General features: G+C 41.5%; 1 protein-coding gene across 1 annotated transcript; it reads left to right on the top strand.

The window, feature by feature from the left end:
- Positions 1-335: 335 nt before the first annotated feature.
- LOC143975563 (vasotocin-neurophysin VT) lies at positions 336-17,493 on the top strand. The gene is made up of 3 exons (XM_077478026.1): positions 336-543; positions 8,788-8,989; positions 17,187-17,493. The coding sequence occupies exons 1-3, from the start codon at positions 424-426 to the stop codon at positions 17,345-17,347; spliced, it is 483 nt and encodes a 160-aa protein (XP_077334152.1). The 5' UTR covers positions 336-423; the 3' UTR covers positions 17,348-17,493.
- Positions 17,494-18,041: the final 548 nt, after the last annotated feature.

The raw sequence follows: 18,041 nt of genomic DNA, 5'->3' as shown, positions 1-18,041 counted from the left end.
GTATTTATGGCAAACATTGAACACAAAAAATGTACCCCCAAAAATCTTTTTAGCATTTTTGTTATATACATACACATTAAATAACATTTTTGCATATTGATTTACACAGCTGTAATGCACTTTTTATTTTAACAGCTCATTAGAATATAGTACTACTGAGGTTTGATCACATAGTCTGAGGTCTGCTAATGACGGAGATGGATGACTTGCCTGATTCTGTTAATTGCTTGTCACTCATTGTTTGGATGCTAAACACAGGCTGCACAACAATAGGACACAAACAATTACGTCGACATTAGGAATAAAAGAATGGGGTATAAATAGGGAGCTGAGGCAGGTGGAGAAAGCAGTACGTTCAGCCTCAGCTTTGCACAAGCAGTCTCTCTTCCTACAATTCGCCTGCTGCACCTCCAGACTGTCAGTATGCCTGACACCTCAGTTCTTGCTTGCTTCCTGTGCCTCCTCGCCTTATCTTCAGCTTGCTACATCCAGAACTGCCCAAGAGGAGGCAAGAGGTCCTACCCAGACACAGAAGTGCGACAGGTGCAGTATCAAACTCTTCAAGATGCTTCTCATTAAATGCTTTGTATTGTATCTGCAGCTAGAGGATATGCTAGATCTTGTAGTTCCACCACAGCTGGATAGCATGACACCTGGCAGTTGTAGAACTATAAGTACCAGAAATGTGGGTCTTGTAGTTTTGCCTCAGGTGGGGAACCACATGATGCCTAGAAGTTGTTAAACTATAATTTTCAGAAAGAGGAGAATTATATTTTCACTGTAGTTTAGAAAACACATAATGCCTAACAGTTGTAGAACTATAAGTTTTAGTCAGATGAGACTAGCAGTTCAACCACAACTGGATAACACTAGCAATTGTAGAACTAAACGTTAAAAATGTGATTTGTAATTTCCACCACAGCTTGAGAGCCACATGACACCTAGCAGTTGTAAAACTGGAAATCTTAGAAACATGACATTTGTGGTTCCACCACAGCTTGAGAACCACATGATGCCTAGCAATTGAAGAACTATAAGGCTCCATGCACACTGGATGTTGGCGTTTTTTAGCATTTTTTTGTGGTCAGATCTTGTGCTCCTGAAGGCGATTTTAGGGCATTCAGAAAACAGCCCACAAACTCCACTGCTGATAGATGTCCAAAAACGTCCATGTGTGCATGGACACATAGGATAACATAGAGGGGAGTTGATGGGCTGTTAAAAAAAAACGCCCAAACTCCCAAAAACAGGCATTTATGAGCTTCAGTGTGCATGGAACCTAAGTCTCGGAAATATGAGAAGTTTGGTTCCACCACAGTTGGATAACTACATGTTGCCTAGCAGTTGTAGAATTACAATTTTCTGAAAGATGAAAGTCATGTTTCAGCTACAGCTGGACAAAATGTTTAGAAGTTAAAGAACAATATGTTTTAAAAAGATGAGATTCGTAGTTCCACCACAGCTGGAAAGCAACATGATACTAAGCAGTCGTACAATTGTATGATGAGATTCGTAGCTTTGCCATAGGTGGAGAACCAAATGACGCCTGTCTAGAAACTGTAGAACTAAAAGTTTCAGAAACAGGAAATTTGTAATGTCATTATTGTTTGGGAACTACATGATACCTAGCAGTTGTGCAACTATACGTTTCTGAAAGATGAAACTTGTAGTTCCATCAAAACTGCAAAGCCACATAAACACTAGCAGTTGTAGGACTAAGCATTAAAAATTGATTTGTAATTCCACCATAGCTTGAGAACCACATGAAACCAAGCAATGGTAGAACTGTAAATCTTAGAAACATGAGATTTGTGGTTGCAACACAGCTTAAGAACCACAAGATGCCTAGCAATTGTAGAACTATGAGTCTCAGAAATATGAGAATTGTGGTTCCACCACATCTGCAGAACCACATGTTGTCTACCAGTGGTAGAACTACAGTTTTCTGAAAGATAAAAGTTGTGTTTCAGCGTCAGCTGCGGAAGATGCCTAGAAGTTGTAGAGCAATATGTTTCAAAAAGATGAGATTCATAGTTCCACCACATCTGGAAAACCACATGATGCTTAGTAGTTCTAGAACTATAAGTCTTAGAAAGTTGAGATTCGTAGTTCTGCCATTGGCAGAAAACCAAATAATGCCTGTCTAGCAACTGTAGAACTATAAGTTTCAGAAACAGGAAAAGTGTAAATTTAATTACAATTTAGAAACTGCATGATGCCTAGCAGTTGTACAACTTTACATTTCTGAAAGATGAGACTTGTAATTCCGTCACAACTGGATAGCCATATAAATGCTAGCAAATGTTGGACTAAACATTTAAAAAATGTGATTTGTAATTTCACAACAGATTGAGAACAACATAACGCCTAACAATTGTAGAACTATAAGTCTATGAAAGATGATATTTGTGGTCCTACAATAGCTTGGGGACCATGTGGCTCCTAGCAATTGTGAAACTATAGGTATGAGAACGATGGGATTGATAGTTTAAACCTAGCAGGAGACCCACAGGATACCTAGCAATTGTAGAATTATAATTTTCAGGAAGATAAAATTTATATTTCAGCTATAGCTGAGGAAAATGTGATGCCTAGTAGTTATAGAAAATGGAGATTTTTAATTTCACCACATATGGAGAATGGTTTGATGCCTAGCATTTGTAGAACTATGTGTTTCAGAAAAAGGAGATTTTTAATTTCATTACAGTTTACGAACTGCATGATGCCAAGCTGTGTTGTAGAACTATATGTTTCAAAAAGATTAAGCTGTATAGCCAAATAAACACAAGCTGTGGTAGAACCATCCATTTCAGAAACAATTGTAATTCTACCACAGCTTGAAGACCATGATGCCTAGCAGTCAAAGAACTGGAGAGCTTAAAAACATGAGCATTGCGGTTCCACAACAGCTTAATAATCACATGATTCCCAGCAGTGGTAGAACTACAGTCTCAGAAATATGAGATTGGTGGTTCTATTACAGTTGAAGAACCACATGATGTCTAGCAGTTGTAGAACTGGAGATCTTAAAAACATGAGATTTGTGGTTCCACCACAGCTTGAGAACCACATGATGTCTAGCAGTTGTAGAGCTATAAGTCTCAAAAATATGAGATTCTGGGTCCCGTCACAGCTGAAGATCCACATGATGCCTAGCAGTTGTAGCACTATATGTTTCAATAAGATGAAATGTGTGGTTCTACCACAACTGGATAGCTACAAAAACACAAGCAGTTTTAGAACTATAAATTTCAGAAAATTTTGATTTGCAATTCCACCACAGGTTGTGAACCATATGATGCCTTGCAGTTGTAAAACTGAAAATCTTAGAGACGTGTGATTTGTGGCTCCACCACAGCTTGACAACCACATGATGGCTAGTAGTTGTAGAAATGGAAATCTTAGAAACAAGAAATTTGTGGTTTCACCACATCTTCAGAACCACATGATGCCTAACAGTTGTAGAGCTATAGGTTTCAAAAGTATGAGGTTTATGGTCCCATCACAGCTAAAATGCCTTGAAGTTTTAGAACTAAGTCTAAGAAATATGAGATTTGTTTTTGTGCCACAGCTCGAGAACCACATGAATCCTAGCAGTTGCAGAACCTTTAAGTATAAGAAAGATGAGATTTGTAGTTCTAACATAACTGGAGATCCACAGGGTGCCTTACAGTTGTAGAATTATTATTTTTAGAAAGATGTTATTTGTATTTTAGCTACAGCTAGAGTAAATATGATGCCTAGTAGTAGGTGTAGAGCAGTGATTCTCAACCAGGGTTCCGTGGAACCCTAGGGTTCCTCCAGAGGTTGCTAGGGGTTCCTTGAGCATTGGGCAATGTCTGCCTCTCAGATAAGTTCCCACTGACACCATTGATCTTTTTAACTATCTGTTAGGAGGTAATTCTTCGCAATGACCACAAGCGTAAGGACCATTCTTCCCACTGACCATCACACTAATGAATCACGAGTTGTAGATTTCTAATTTCAGACCGGAGAACTATTTCAAGGGTTCCTCTGTGTTGAAAAGTTTGAGAAAGGCTGGCGTAGAGTAATATGTTTCAGATAGATGAGATTTGTAGTGCTACCACAGCTGGAGAACCACGTGATGCTTAGCAGTTGTAGTACTATATGTTTTAGAAACTGGAAATTTGTTATTTCATTACAGTTTAGGAACAACAGATATCCAGCAGATGTAGAACTATACATTTTAGAAAAAATTGATTTGTAATTCCACCACAGCTTGAGAACCACATGATGCCTACAAGCTGTAGAGCTATACATTTTAGAAAGATGAGATTTGTAGTTCTACTATAGCTTGGAAAAATATGGTGCTTAGCAATAATAGAACAATGTGTTTCAGAAGGTTAAGATTTTTCGTTTTTACGATAGAAAAAAAATGTGGAACCACATGTTTTAGAATTATACATTTTAGGAAGACAATATTTATAGCTTTAACCTAGCCGGGGAACCACATGATGCCTAGCAGCTGTAGAATTATAATTTTCAGAAAGATAAAATTGGTATTTCACCTACAGCTGGAGAAAATGTGATGTCTAGCACTTGTAGAATAATATGTTTCAGAAATATAAGATTTGTAGTTTTTACCACAGCTGGAGAATAACAGGATACCCAGAAGTTGTACAACTATAGGTTTCAGAAACAGGAGATATGCTGTATATTTTCATTATAGTTTAGAAACCCCAGTATACCTAGCAGTTGTAGAACTATAGGTTTCAGCAAGATGAAACTTCTATTTCTACCACAACTTAGATAGCCACATAAACACCAGCTGTTGCAGAACTATAAATTCCAGCTTGCTGGACATTCTTTTTTTTTTGCCAAAAAAATGAAAACCATGAAAAACCAATGCCTCACTACCAAGGAACCTCAATTTCGAGCATGCTAGAACTACGGTATTGACTTACAACAAATAAAAGCCAAATGTATCCAGTCTTCTTTAGGATAGCAAGTGCTCTAGGTAGTATTACAATTAGAAGTTCTAGCCATGGGTTGCATGCTGGTACTTTTCGTTCCACCACAGCTGTAGGATGCCCATTTGTGCCTTATGTCATTGATCCTCGTATCAAAATTATCATTGTAATTATATTATACTCACCTGTAAAAAGCTAAGCTTGCAGTACGAGTTTGTCTGCAAATATTTATGCAGTTAGGAACAATTTTGTGGGAGAACGAACGTGGGTTTGGCTAAACATACACTTTAACATGCAGGACAGCCTTTCTCAAACTTTTGTACCATGGAGGAACCTTTGAAATAATTTCCAGGTTCCAGGGGACCCGTGCTAAAATTTAATCTAATTTAATCTAAATTAAATATACATCTTGCGGTTCATTAGTCCCCAACTCTGATGCAGGCAATCAGCTGGCTCTTGAGAAGAGTTATGTAAATATGAAAAATTCAATTACTGGGTGAATGTCTGTCTGGAGGAGTGGGCGTTCCTAGGCAGACTGCATTTGCATACCACCTTCCCTAGGCAATGCCCACATGTCAAAGCGAATATACTGTATATATATATATATATATATATATATATATACACATACACATTTAGTGCAAATTAAATCTACAACCTAAATCTGACCTAAACAGCATGCCACAATCAAAGCAAAATCTTGTTTTTAATACCTGTTCTAGGTAAGAAGACATTAAAGCTAATGAATCCGAAGGGGGCTCAGGCAACTAGCATTTCAAAGGGAGAGGCTAGCAATGGCAGCTTTGTCGTTTATCTCATGAGATGTGGATACATGTCTTTTTCAACCCAAATACCTATATAGCTATGTCTATGGAGAGCTGTGCCAACAAGACCTGACCCATTGTTCACTGAGCACCATGGATATTGTCTCAGAAAGAACAGCAGAAGCAGCTTGCCTTTAGACTGTGTCTCTCTGACTGAAACTCTGTATGGGACCACCTAAATGAAGGAGGGGGAAAAAGTCACTGCTCTTAATCATTTTTAGTTGCATAGTTAATGAAGTTGAAAAAAAAAAAAGAAAGAAAGGTCCATCGTGTGTGGAAATTTTAATTTGAGCTACTGAGCTCTGTATACAAAAGGATTTTTCAGTAAAGTAGTTTATGATAGATTGGTAAACATGCAAGCTCCCACTTTTGATGGAAATTATAAGACAAAACATTAAAGCTGAACTAAACTGTTCAATATTTACCTTCCCTCAAGAAATGTAACATGCACAAGCTCCCTCACAGTCACCACTTACCTACCTACCCCCCCCCCCCCCCCCCAATCAATGTCACGTCCATGAGTTTAAAATCAACAATACTCACCCCTAAGTAATGTGAGGTCCATGAGCTTAAAGTCAACAATACTCACCCCTAAGCAATGTGAGGTCCATGAGCTTAAAGTCAACAATACTCAACCCTAAGCAATGTGATGTCCATGAGCTAACTTGCAGTTGCCAATACTTCCCTTCTCCCCAAGTATTGTGATGTCCATGGGTTCCCTCTGCCTCACCAATACTCCAACCCCATCCCTCTTCCAATCATTTTGATTGGCTGGGCTGGAATGACACAACCGGACAGAATGTACATTGAGTAGTATATTCTAAAGTATTTAGCAATGAGGAAGGTAAGAAGCTTTTATTGCTTTTATTCTGAAGTAAATAATAATTCAGGCTTGTAAGTTTTTCAAATCCAAGCCAAGTCCTGCTTCAATATGTTGGATATTATATTAAAAAATAAAATAAGGAGATTATACAAAACGGCAGTTCCTTGCAATTCTGTTGTGCCACATTGAGTAAGTAAAGAACTAGCAAAAAGAAAACCTCTGGTGGTGGACTTTGAATGAAAAATCGATAGAAGGAGATTTTCGATGCTCCAAAACGCGTAGGGTGATGAGACTTATAGCTTAGTGCACTTCATACCATTGAGTATCATGTTGTGTAAATCACTTGTCTATGTAATGTTTTTAGGATAATCTAACTAATAAATTCTGTTTTTCTATCTATTTTTCATTTGTTGTACGTGCCTTCAAAGTCTGCCACCAGGGGTTTTCTTTTTGCTAGTTCAAAAAATAAAATAAAAACGTTATATCATTTATTATATTACAGCTTACCAGTTCTTGGATGTGATGGCTGCATTAATTTAATTTCTTCTATTTTCATCTGGTGATCCATCTAGCAAGTCTGTTGTGTTTTCAAAAGCACAACCTCTCCAGCAGAATGTATCAGTTTACATGGATGAGACAAACCACTTAACAATGACAGGGATGCTTACAATGTTCAGTTTTTATTTATTCATGCAAAACCTTTATCCCAAAAGAAAAAAAAATCCGTTAGCTGTAACTGCTTATAAAGTGTGAACTGGAGTTTGGCATCTAAATCTGCTAATACATTTATTGCTTCCCCCCCCCCCCCCCCGACTGACAATGCTGCTGCCTGTTGTGCCTGTTGTGCTCATTCCTGCAAAGTTGTGTCTCACAAATACAGAAGGGTGTGTTAATGCAGCCACCACACCTAATGATTGGTAAGCTGCAATATAATACATTTTTTGTTTTGGGTTTAGCCATTTGCTTACTGGGCACTTAAACCCCCCCCCCCCCCCCCCTCCTGCCCAGACCAATTTTCAGCTTTCAGCACTGTCGCACTTTGAATGACAATTACGTGGCTATACAACACTGTACCCAAATGAAATTTTTAGCATTTTTTCCCACAAATAGAGCTTTCTTTTGGTGGTATTTGATCACCTCTGCGTTTTTTTTGTAAAAAATAAAAAAATTAAAAGACTGAATTTAAAAAAAAAATGTTTTTTTTATATTTTGTTATAACATTTTGCAAACAGGTAATTTTTCTCCTTCATTGATGTACGCTGATGAGGCTGCACTGATGGGCACCGATAGGCTGCACTGATGGGCATCGAGGGGCGACACTGATGGGCACTGATAAGGCGGCACTGGTGGGCACAGATAGGCGGCACTGGTGACACTGAGAGGTGGCACTGAAGAGCATTGATAGGTGGCACTGGTGGGCACTGAGAAGTGGCACTAATAGATGGCATTGATAGCTGGTAGTGATGGGCACTGATAGGTGGCAATAATGGGCACTGATCGGCACTGATAGGTGGCAATAATGGGCACTGATCGGCACTGGTAGGTTACACTGATAGGCAGCACTGCTAGGTTGCACTGATAAGGCAGTGATTGGCATCCCTGGTGGGTATTGATAGGTGGCACTCATGGGCATTGATAGGTGGCACTCATGGACACTGGCAGGTGGCAATGGCAGGTGGCACTGGCAGAGGGTATTGAGTGACACAGATGGGGCAGATGTGCCCCTTTCCTCTTTGGGACCGATGTCCCTTGCACATAAGCCAGTGATCGACTTTTTTTTCTCCTCGAGCTTTTGTTTACACATGTTATCAGCTGTCATTGGCTAATAGCTGATCACTTGGCAAGGGGCCAGCCCCTTACTCGGTCGGATCTGTGATCACCCAAGAGTTGGTAACTCGGTGATCACAACGCGTGCCGTGCGCACCCTGCAGTGGGCACACGGGGAGTGTGCAAAGGGGTGGCCGTCATATGACGGCCTCCCGGAAATTCAGGTCCGCGCTGTCGCTGTCATTCGGGTATAGCGTGGACAACAAGTGGTTAATACTACTAATCATAATGATAAAAAAGCAAATATATAGAAAACCGCTCTATGCCTGTTTTCTATACAGAGTTGATATCACTTCCGAATATTTGTCGGACAGATAGGATTGGGTTGAAGCTTGTAGTGATTGATGTTAATGACGGTGGTAACGGTGGGTTTTCTTTGCAGTGTATACCATGCGGTCCAGGGAATAGAGGCAATTGCTTCGGACCGAACATCTGTTGCGGAGAAGACTTAGGATGTTATATTGGGACCCCAGAGACGCTGCGTTGCGTGGAAGAAAACTACTTACCTTCCCCCTGTGAGGCTGGCGGAAAGCCCTGTGGTGCCGGAGGCCGATGTGCTGCTCCAGGAGTATGCTGCAATGACGGTAAGTGATGCGGGCATCTGATTCCTCCGGTATTGATTTATAACTGTACTGTCTGCTCTCATGTTGTAACGCTCTGTGCAAACTGATGGTGCTATATACATCCTGTATAATAATAATAATTATTATAATAATAATACATCATTCATCTTCTTTAAAAGCTTAAAAAAAACATAAGCGAGTGTGCTTAGCTTGCTGTGATCTTGATGTGTCCTCAGCACAGTCTGCATGTCGGGAAAGGGAAAGAAACTGTAATAAGCCTTTCATGTTCGTCATTTTTTTAAAGCTTTGATGTCTGAACCTAAATTAGCAGCATCATTATGCCTCTAGCCTCTAGTCCAGTTCACCATGCGAATGTCTCATGCATTCACAGAGCAGTCACAAATAATCCCCGTATTTTGTCTGTTTGTATCCTATGATCATCAGCTTCATCTAGTGGCCATAATGCTGTATTTTCTGGATTGGGGTATTTTAGAAAAATATCACATTATGACCACTAGATGGAGCTGACAATCATAGGGGGTAAACATACATAAAAGAAATCCAAAAAAAAAAAAATGTATGACAGCTGTGCAAATGCGCAACCATTTTTTTTTTTTATAAATATAACCATATGACTAATTTTTCTTTTTAACAGTGTGTCGGAGAACTAGGAACACACACGGTTGCACATTCTTAGTTCTCTGCTGCATGGTTAAAGCTTTCACAGCAAAGGCCATTTTACATTTAGTTGTATTGTGGTCGTGCTGAAGGCTATAACACATTTCAGTTTAATGTACAGTAAATTTTAAATACACTATATTACCAAAAGTATTGTGACGCCTGCCTTTACATGCACATGAACTTTAATGGCATCCCAGTCTTAGCGCTTGTACACACGGTCGGACATTCCGACCACAAAATCCATCAGATTTTTTCAGATGGATTTTGTCCAAAACTGGTGTTGCATACACACGGTCGGACAAAGTTGTTGGAAAATCCGATCGTTGGGAACGTAATGACGTTCGTTCGTTACGACGGGACTGCGTTGAGGCTAGTAGCCAATAGCTTTGGTCTCGTAATTTCATCTGAGCATGCGTGGCACTTTGTATGATCGGAATTCTCTACAAACAATCAAAGTCCGATTGGATCATGTTGTCGGGAAAATTTTATATCCAGCTCTCAAACTTTGTTGGTGGGATATTCAGATGGAAAAAGTCAGATGGAGCCCACACACGTTGTCTGACAACACGGTCGGATCGGACATTTTCCATCAGAATGTTCAACCGTGTGTACAAGGGCTTAGTCTGTAGGATTCAGTATTGGATTGGCTCATCCTTTGCAGCTATAACAGCTTCAACTCTTCTGGGAAGGCCGTCCACAAGGTTTAGGAGTGTGTCTATGGGATGTGTATGATGGGACTTTAAAAGCACCCAAATGGAGTGCATTCGGCACAGTACAAATCCCATATCAAATCAAATCAAATGTAACAATCTATATACACTGCAATACAATCAAATGTAAAATGCCCCTTGCTGCAAGAGCTTTAACTATGCATCAGAGAACTAATAATGTGCAACTGTGTGCGTGTTCCTAGTTATCACACCCACTGTTAAACAGAGAAATTAGTGATAGGTTTCTAGTTACAAAAAATTAGTTAAAAAATGTGGTTGCATGTTTGCACAGCTGTCTAAAAAAATGTTTAGGATTTTTTTTGTCTATACTATATTACCAAACATATTGGGACGCCTGACCTCACAAACGTGCTTCTGGAAGACTGATCACACATTCCCATAGACACACTCCTAAAACTTGTCAGCCTTCCCAGAAGAGTTGAAGTTGTTATAGCTGCAAAGGGTTTGCCAACTCAATATTGAACCCTACGGACTAAGACTGGGATGCCATTAAAGTTAATGTGCAAATAAAGGCAGGTGTCCCAATACGTTTGGTAATATAATGTAGATAAGAAAAATCCCCAAAAAATTTTGAGACAGCTGTGCAAATATGCAACCCATTTTTTGTAAATAGAACCCTATCACTAATTTCCCTGTTTGAAGAGGAAGTAAACCCTAATGGGTTTACTTCCTCTTTGTCTCCCTGCAAAGGTAAAGCATAATGGGCTACTATGTATCGCATAGTAGCCCATTATGTGTCACTTACCTGACACAGGAGCCAGCGATGTCACCCCTGTCCCCTTAGCACGAAGCGTCCATCTTCTTGCGGGTATTGCTGCTCCGGCCACTCACAGCGCCGGAGCAGCGATGACGTCACTCCCGCGCATTCGCACGGGAGCCGCCACTAACGGTATATCGCCGTTAGCAGCAGCATGCTCAGTGCACCTGCGCGCCGCTGTCTACGGCGCATGCGACATAGACAGCAGTGACTGTCTTTTTGCAAATATCTCCTAAACTGTGTAGGTTTAGGAGATATTTCAGGGACCTACAGGTAAGCCTTAATCTAGGCTTACATGTAGGTCAAAGTGGTCTGTAAGGGTTTACAACCCACTTTAACTGTGGGTGTGATAACTAGGAACACACACAGTTGCACATTATTAGTTCTCTGCTGCATAGTTAAAGCTCTCGCAGCAAGGGGCATTTTAGCACATTAGTTAAATATAATTAGTTAAACATTCATTTAAATATACAGTATATTTTAAATACATTTCCCAAGATCTGTATAAATAAAAAAAATGCAGCTTTTGTTGCAATACTCACCTTCTTTCCAGCACTGCCTCCTACAGCTTGACTGGTGATCAGCCTTATTAAAACCACTTCCTGCCCAGACTGTGATGGATCTGCTCTCTCAGTCCCCTCATTGACCTGGGCTCACAGTAGAATTTCTTATAGGGGAAGGAAGCAGTGGACTTTTTCTTAACCCAAAATGATAAAGATACACTTCATAGAAGTAATTACTGCCAAGCAAATGCTGGATTCAGATCCTGGTTCTGGATCCTAGCTGGTTAAATGTATGGTGGAGAATAGCATGCGATGTCTTCCTACGTTAAACTACATTGAAAGCATAGGGTTGTTATTTCTGATAAAGGAGGGGGAATAGTTTAGGGAGATTTTAACTGAAGCACATAAAGAAGGCAGACTGCTGTGATGTGAGATTGCAGCTGTGGCTCAGCTGTAGATGCCCTAATGAAGCAGAGGTCCAGTCATCACCAAACGTGGCAGATCGAGACAGAATTTTGATCCATCTAGCTTACTTTATCCTTTATTTCTTAATATTGTCTGGACTGAGATTTGAAACATTTTATTTGCATTGAAAGCAAAGATCGTACCCTAACTCAAAATCTTGGGTCTGAAGTGAAAATGCTGAAGATCAGTGCACAATCTGCTGGTGATCCTGGAACACACCTGCTGGTGATGCTGAAGCACATATGCTTGTGATGCTGTAACAGCCTGCTGGTGATGTTGAAATGCACCTGCTAGTGATTGGTGGAGCATACCTGCAGGTGGTTCCAAAACTGCTAGTAATGTCAAAACACACTTGGAGATGGTGAAGTGCACCTGCTTATGATGCTGAAACACACCCGTTGGTGATGGAGGAATACACGTGCTGCCGATGTCAAAACACACCTTCTGTTGATGGTAGCATACATTTCTTTCAAGGCATAATTTTACTCCAGCAGTCCACTTTGCATCATTTTGTCTGTAATCTGCTGGTGATCCTGGAACACACCCGCTGGTGATGCTGAAGCACACCTGCTTGTGATCCAGGAACATGCCTGCTGGTGATAGTGGAGCACACCTGCTGGTGATGCCAAAACACACCTGCTGGTGGAATACATATACTTGTAATGCTGAAGCACACCTGTTTGTGATGCTGGAACACACCTGCTGGTGATTCTGAAGCACACCTGCTGGTGATGCTGAAGCACACCTGCTTGTGATCCTGAAACACAACTGCTGGTACTGCTAAAGCCCTTCTAATTGTGATAGTGGAACACACCTGCTCATGATGGTGAAGCACATCAACTGGTGATGCCAAAACACACCTGCTCATGATGGTGGAGCACACCTGCTGGTGATGCCAAAACACACCTGCTCGATGCCAAAACACACCTGCTCATGATGGTGGAGCACACCCGCTGGTGATGCCAAAACACACCTGCTCTATGCCAAAACACACCTGCTCATGATGGTGGAGCACAACCGCTGATGATGCTGAAACACACCTGTTGGAAAACACCTCCTGGTGATGGCAGAGCCCACCTGCTTATGATGCTTAAATACACATGATGGTGATTCTGGAGCGAACCTGCTGGTGATGGTGGAGCACACCTGCTTATGATGCTAAAATACACATGATGGTGATCCTGGAAAACACCTGCTGTTGATGCTGAAACAAACACCCGCTGTTGATGCTGGAGTACATCTACTGGTGATTCTGAAAACATGTCTGATGGTGATGCTGGGGCACACCTGCAGACTTGATACTCTTACTGACCTTCTAAGGATATTTGTGTGTTTATTCTGATTTAGGCTGGGTTCACGCATGTCTGGTTGTGGTTTGCAGTCCAGAGTCCAGTGTGTTTTCTGTTCACCGATTCAGGTGCAAATTTGTGCCTAAATTCGCACCTGAACCGGACCCAAAAACTTTTCAAACCCACACCCCGGACATGAGAGTCGGTCACATTCACATGTTATGCGAATTGGGTGCAGTTAAAAACAACATCCAATTTGCATATATGTGAACCCAGCCTTAGACTAAAAGAAATTGGGGGATGTTTCTGAATTTTTCACAGCTGCATTATTTACTGGGTCGCAATAGAAGCTTGCTGAATGCTTTCCCTTGCTGGGCCGGATACTATTAGTAACATTAGGAAATGTGAAAGCTGCCACTGAACTGTGTTCATTGATGACTCTTGCCTTTATATAAATACAAGGGGGCTGACACATAACATGTATAACATACATAACATGCACAGTGCATGCTTGTACCAGGCCACTAACTAGTAAGATAAGTCAGCATTGACAGCTCCTACATCCTGACAGATTCCTGGTAACAATGTTTCTACATTGGTACAGACACTAGAATAGGTATTAATGATTTTTGATGATGCATTGTTTAGAAAAATTAGGCGAATGCTGCAATAAACATGGTCTCTTTTTGTGTACATAAAATGACAAGTGGCCAATGGGGATGTTTAATAACCTTAAAGCGGAGTTCCACTCAAAAGTTGAACTTCCAATTATCCATCTCCCCCCTCCCCAGGTGCCACATTTGGTACCTTTTCAAGGGAGGGGGGCAGGGACCTGTTTTTGACAGGTACCTGATCCCCACTTCTGTAAGACCTCGCTGCGGCGAGGCACATCAGAAGTCCAGCCCCCCCCCTTTCTCCGTCGCCGAACCAATGGGAATACGCACTTTGCGTATGCACAGTAGGGAACCGGGCGTGAAGCCGAAATGCTTCACTCCTGGGCTCTCTTATGGGAAATGGCAGCAGCTGTACCCGACAGCCGATCAGGAAGATCGGCTGCGGTGCCGACATCGTGGGCTCCCTGGACAGGTAAGTGTTCATATTAAAAGTCAGCAGCTGCAGTATTTGTAGCTGCTGACTTTTTTTATTTTTCATGGGGCGGGTGGTCCTCTACTTTAAGATCCACTCTTGACCTGTTATAATAGTTCTGCTGTTTCTCTCAGGGATTACTCATGTTTTTCTTGTTTTTTTCTTTTGTATTCTCTCCTTGTCAGAAGAGTCAGGCTGGAAGACTGTCCTTTGCCTAAAACACAGAAAAGTGATGGCAGAAAAAAAAGATTCGTTTTGAACTTTCCCCCTGCTAGTTTGACTTCCCTGTGTTCTTGATCTTAGTCACATATTGAGAATACTGCCCTCCTGAACATAATTCACCCCCTAGATGTATTTGATGGTTTTAGTCATATCTTCCCTTTCCCTTCTACCCTCTAGACTGTACAGTCTTTAGTTGCTAAAGTCTCTCCTGATATGTTTTATTCATCAGACCTTTCATCATTTTTGTTACCCATCTCTTAACTCTTATCAATATAGTTTTGTAAGTGAGGTCTCCATTACTGGACACAGTGTACTAAATAAGGTCTAATTAAGATCTGTATAGAGGAATCAGGATCTTCTTCCTCGCTGATGATCCCTCTAGTGATAACTAAAGATCTACATAGAACAATACAGGACCTCATTTTTCCTGCTGATGATCCCTCTATTGATAACTAAAGATCTACAGTATATAGAAAAAATCAGGACCTCCTTCTTCCTGCTGGTGATCCCTCTAGTGATAACTAAAGATGTATATAATGTATATAGAATATTCAGGACCTCCTTCTTCCTGCTGATGATCCCTCTAGCATACCTCCTAACTGTCCCAGATTCCACGGGACTGTCCCGGGCTGTCAAGTAAGTCCCCCCTCTCTACCTGCATTTCCCCTCCCTGCCTCTTCACCCTAAATCAAACCCCCCTCCCTGCCACACCACCCTAAAATTACCCCCTCCCTGCCACACCACCCTAAAATTACCCCCTCCCTGCCACTCCACCCTAAACAATAACTCCCCTCCCTGTCTCTCTGCCCCTCCACCCTAAACAATAGCCCCCTCCCCACCTCTCCACCCTAAACAATAATCCCCCTCCCCACCTCTCTACCCTAAACACCCCCCTGCCTCTCCACCCTAAACAAATAACCCCCTCCCTGCCTCTCCACCCTAAACAATCCCCCCCCCTACATCTCGACCCTAAACAATAACCTCTGTGTTTAATGATAGGGTTAGTAGGAGGGAGGGGGTTCCGTGTGATGTTGGGGAGAGGGATGGTGGTAGGGGGGGATTGGTTTGTTTAACCATGCCCCCTCTACTGTTAACAGTCTGGCCACACCCATTTTTTGGCGTGACGTGCCACATGCTTACATCAGCCTTAAGTGTCCCTCATTCTCAAGTTCTAAAGTTGGGAGGTATGCTCTAGTGATCCTAAACTTTTATTTGCTTTTCCCACTGCCTGGCCATACTGAAAGAAGTACCCCCAAATCTTTTTCCTCTGGCCAACACTGTACCCCCAATGTTGTACTCTCTGAGAGGATTCTTTTTCCCTAGGTCAGTGATGGCGAACCTTGGTGCCCCAGATGTTTTAGAACTACATTTCCCATGATGCTCATGCACTCTGCAGTGTAGTTGAGCATAATGGGAAATGTAGTTCCAAAACATCTGGGGTGCCAAGGTTCGAAATCACTGCCCTAGGTGCATTATTTTACATTTAGAATCATTGAACTGATGTATCCACTACTTTTACCAAACTTCCACTAAAGCCAAATCATGTTCCATGTTACAGACACCTGAACTCAGTACTGACACCCACTTTGTTAATTAACAGTTCTACCCTCATCTCTCAGCTTGGAAAGATTGTCAGTTATCAGCCCTGTACTTAAATTGGAGACAGGTCACCCTCTATGGCAGAGGTCTCCAACCACCCCGGTACCCGGGATTGGCTTTCTGGAAGTCAATCCCTCCACAGACTGGGTGGCATGGGAGGGGGTGGTGTAGCCTGCCACCTGAAGTCAGCTCATGGGCCTCACCATTTCTCTATGATGATGACAATCCTGTCCTGGTCCGAATGCTCCTCCATCCCCTTCTCCTCCTCCTTCCCCTCATCTCTCTTCCTCTTCTTCCTGACGTGACCACAGAGAGGGAAGGGAGTAGTGGTGCTTGGAGAAGAGGAGTGGGCACCCTCCGGTAGTTAGAATGTGGCAGTGCAAGTTGTGCTGGTTCCCTGTACACGCAGTCCTTCCCCCCATGACACGCAACCCAGTCCTCAACAGGCCACAGTCCGCGGCCTAGGGATTGGGGACCACTGCTCTATGTAGCCTTAAACCAGCCATTCAAATTACATGACATAGTGGATCATGCATAATCTGCCATAATAGAGTAAACAAAGGTAGCCTTGGTGGACTAAACAAAGGTTGTAATACTGGAGCATACAAGTCACACACATAAAATTTATATTCCCATGTAAGTATAAAATATCAGTAGTATCCTATTAAAGAAAAAATACGTTTCTTGGTAAATGTTAAGAGAGTTTTGTCTATACCCTCATATTTGGTCAAAAAAGCACATGCAAAATAATATAAGTATTCAAAACAATACATGTCCAATTTCAGAATATGATGTATATCTAAATGACATGCATGATCCAATGGGATGATTTTATTTTGTGACAATATAAAGGAACACTTTAACTGTCTTTTTCTGTAACTGCAGACAGTTGCACTATGGATTCCAGTTGCCTGGATGAAGACAGCGAAAGGCAGAGAGTTTCTTCAGATCAGAACATGACCCAGATGGACGGATCAGCCAGCGACCTCCTCCGGAGACTCATGCATATGGCAAACAGGCAACAGCAGCAGACGAAAAACTACTGAGCACAGCGCCGCCTCATGTTACCTCACTTTGTAACACATGCTTAATATATCTACAGTCTGCCCTTTATTTATGATGAATGTATTGACAAAAAAATGGCTGACAGCTTATTGTATATAAAGTCAATAAAGTCTTTTATTGCACTGTCGTATGGCTCGTGCCTTATTGAACATAGTTGGATGACCAGACAGTTTGTTTGGGCCCTTTCCTACGTGTCTAAAGACATTTTTCAGAATAGAGATTCCGCCACTGTATTATCAAGTATTGCATATCTTCATCCTTGTTTTCCTATTCAGTAAGTCACTGATCATTCTGGTCAGTGAACTCTTGTGTACATGTTCCAGTTAATGATCGCTAAATAGTGCAAGGGTGAGGATCTCAGCCACAAACCTTCAAACTCAAGTTTATTTACCTTTAAACTTTAGGGGGGCAATCTGTAGTCAATGGGAGTAGAAAATGCCTTGACATCAGTAGTCAGTGAGAATAAACAATGCCCCAGGCTTGATGGTTACTGGGAGCAAAAAATGTCTGTTGGGGGTCAGTGGGAGTAAAAAATGACCCAAAACCTATGGGGAAGAGATAATGTCCCATCATTGGTGTCAGTAGAATAGTGTCTCATCAGTTGTTTCATTAGGAGGAATAGTGCCTTTTTATTGGTATCAGTGGTAGTAACAGTACCCCTTCACTGGTATTAGT

The sequence above is a fragment of the Lithobates pipiens genome, unplaced genomic scaffold, assembly GCF_037356315.1.
Source record: "Lithobates pipiens isolate NorthernLeopardFrog02 unplaced genomic scaffold, aLitPip1_a1.2 Scaffold_13, whole genome shotgun sequence".
In the NCBI taxonomy this organism is placed as follows: Eukaryota; Metazoa; Chordata; class Amphibia; order Anura; family Ranidae; genus Lithobates; species Lithobates pipiens.
The sequence above is the reverse complement of the archived record's forward strand: the minus strand, read 5'-3'. Positions and strand labels throughout refer to the sequence as shown.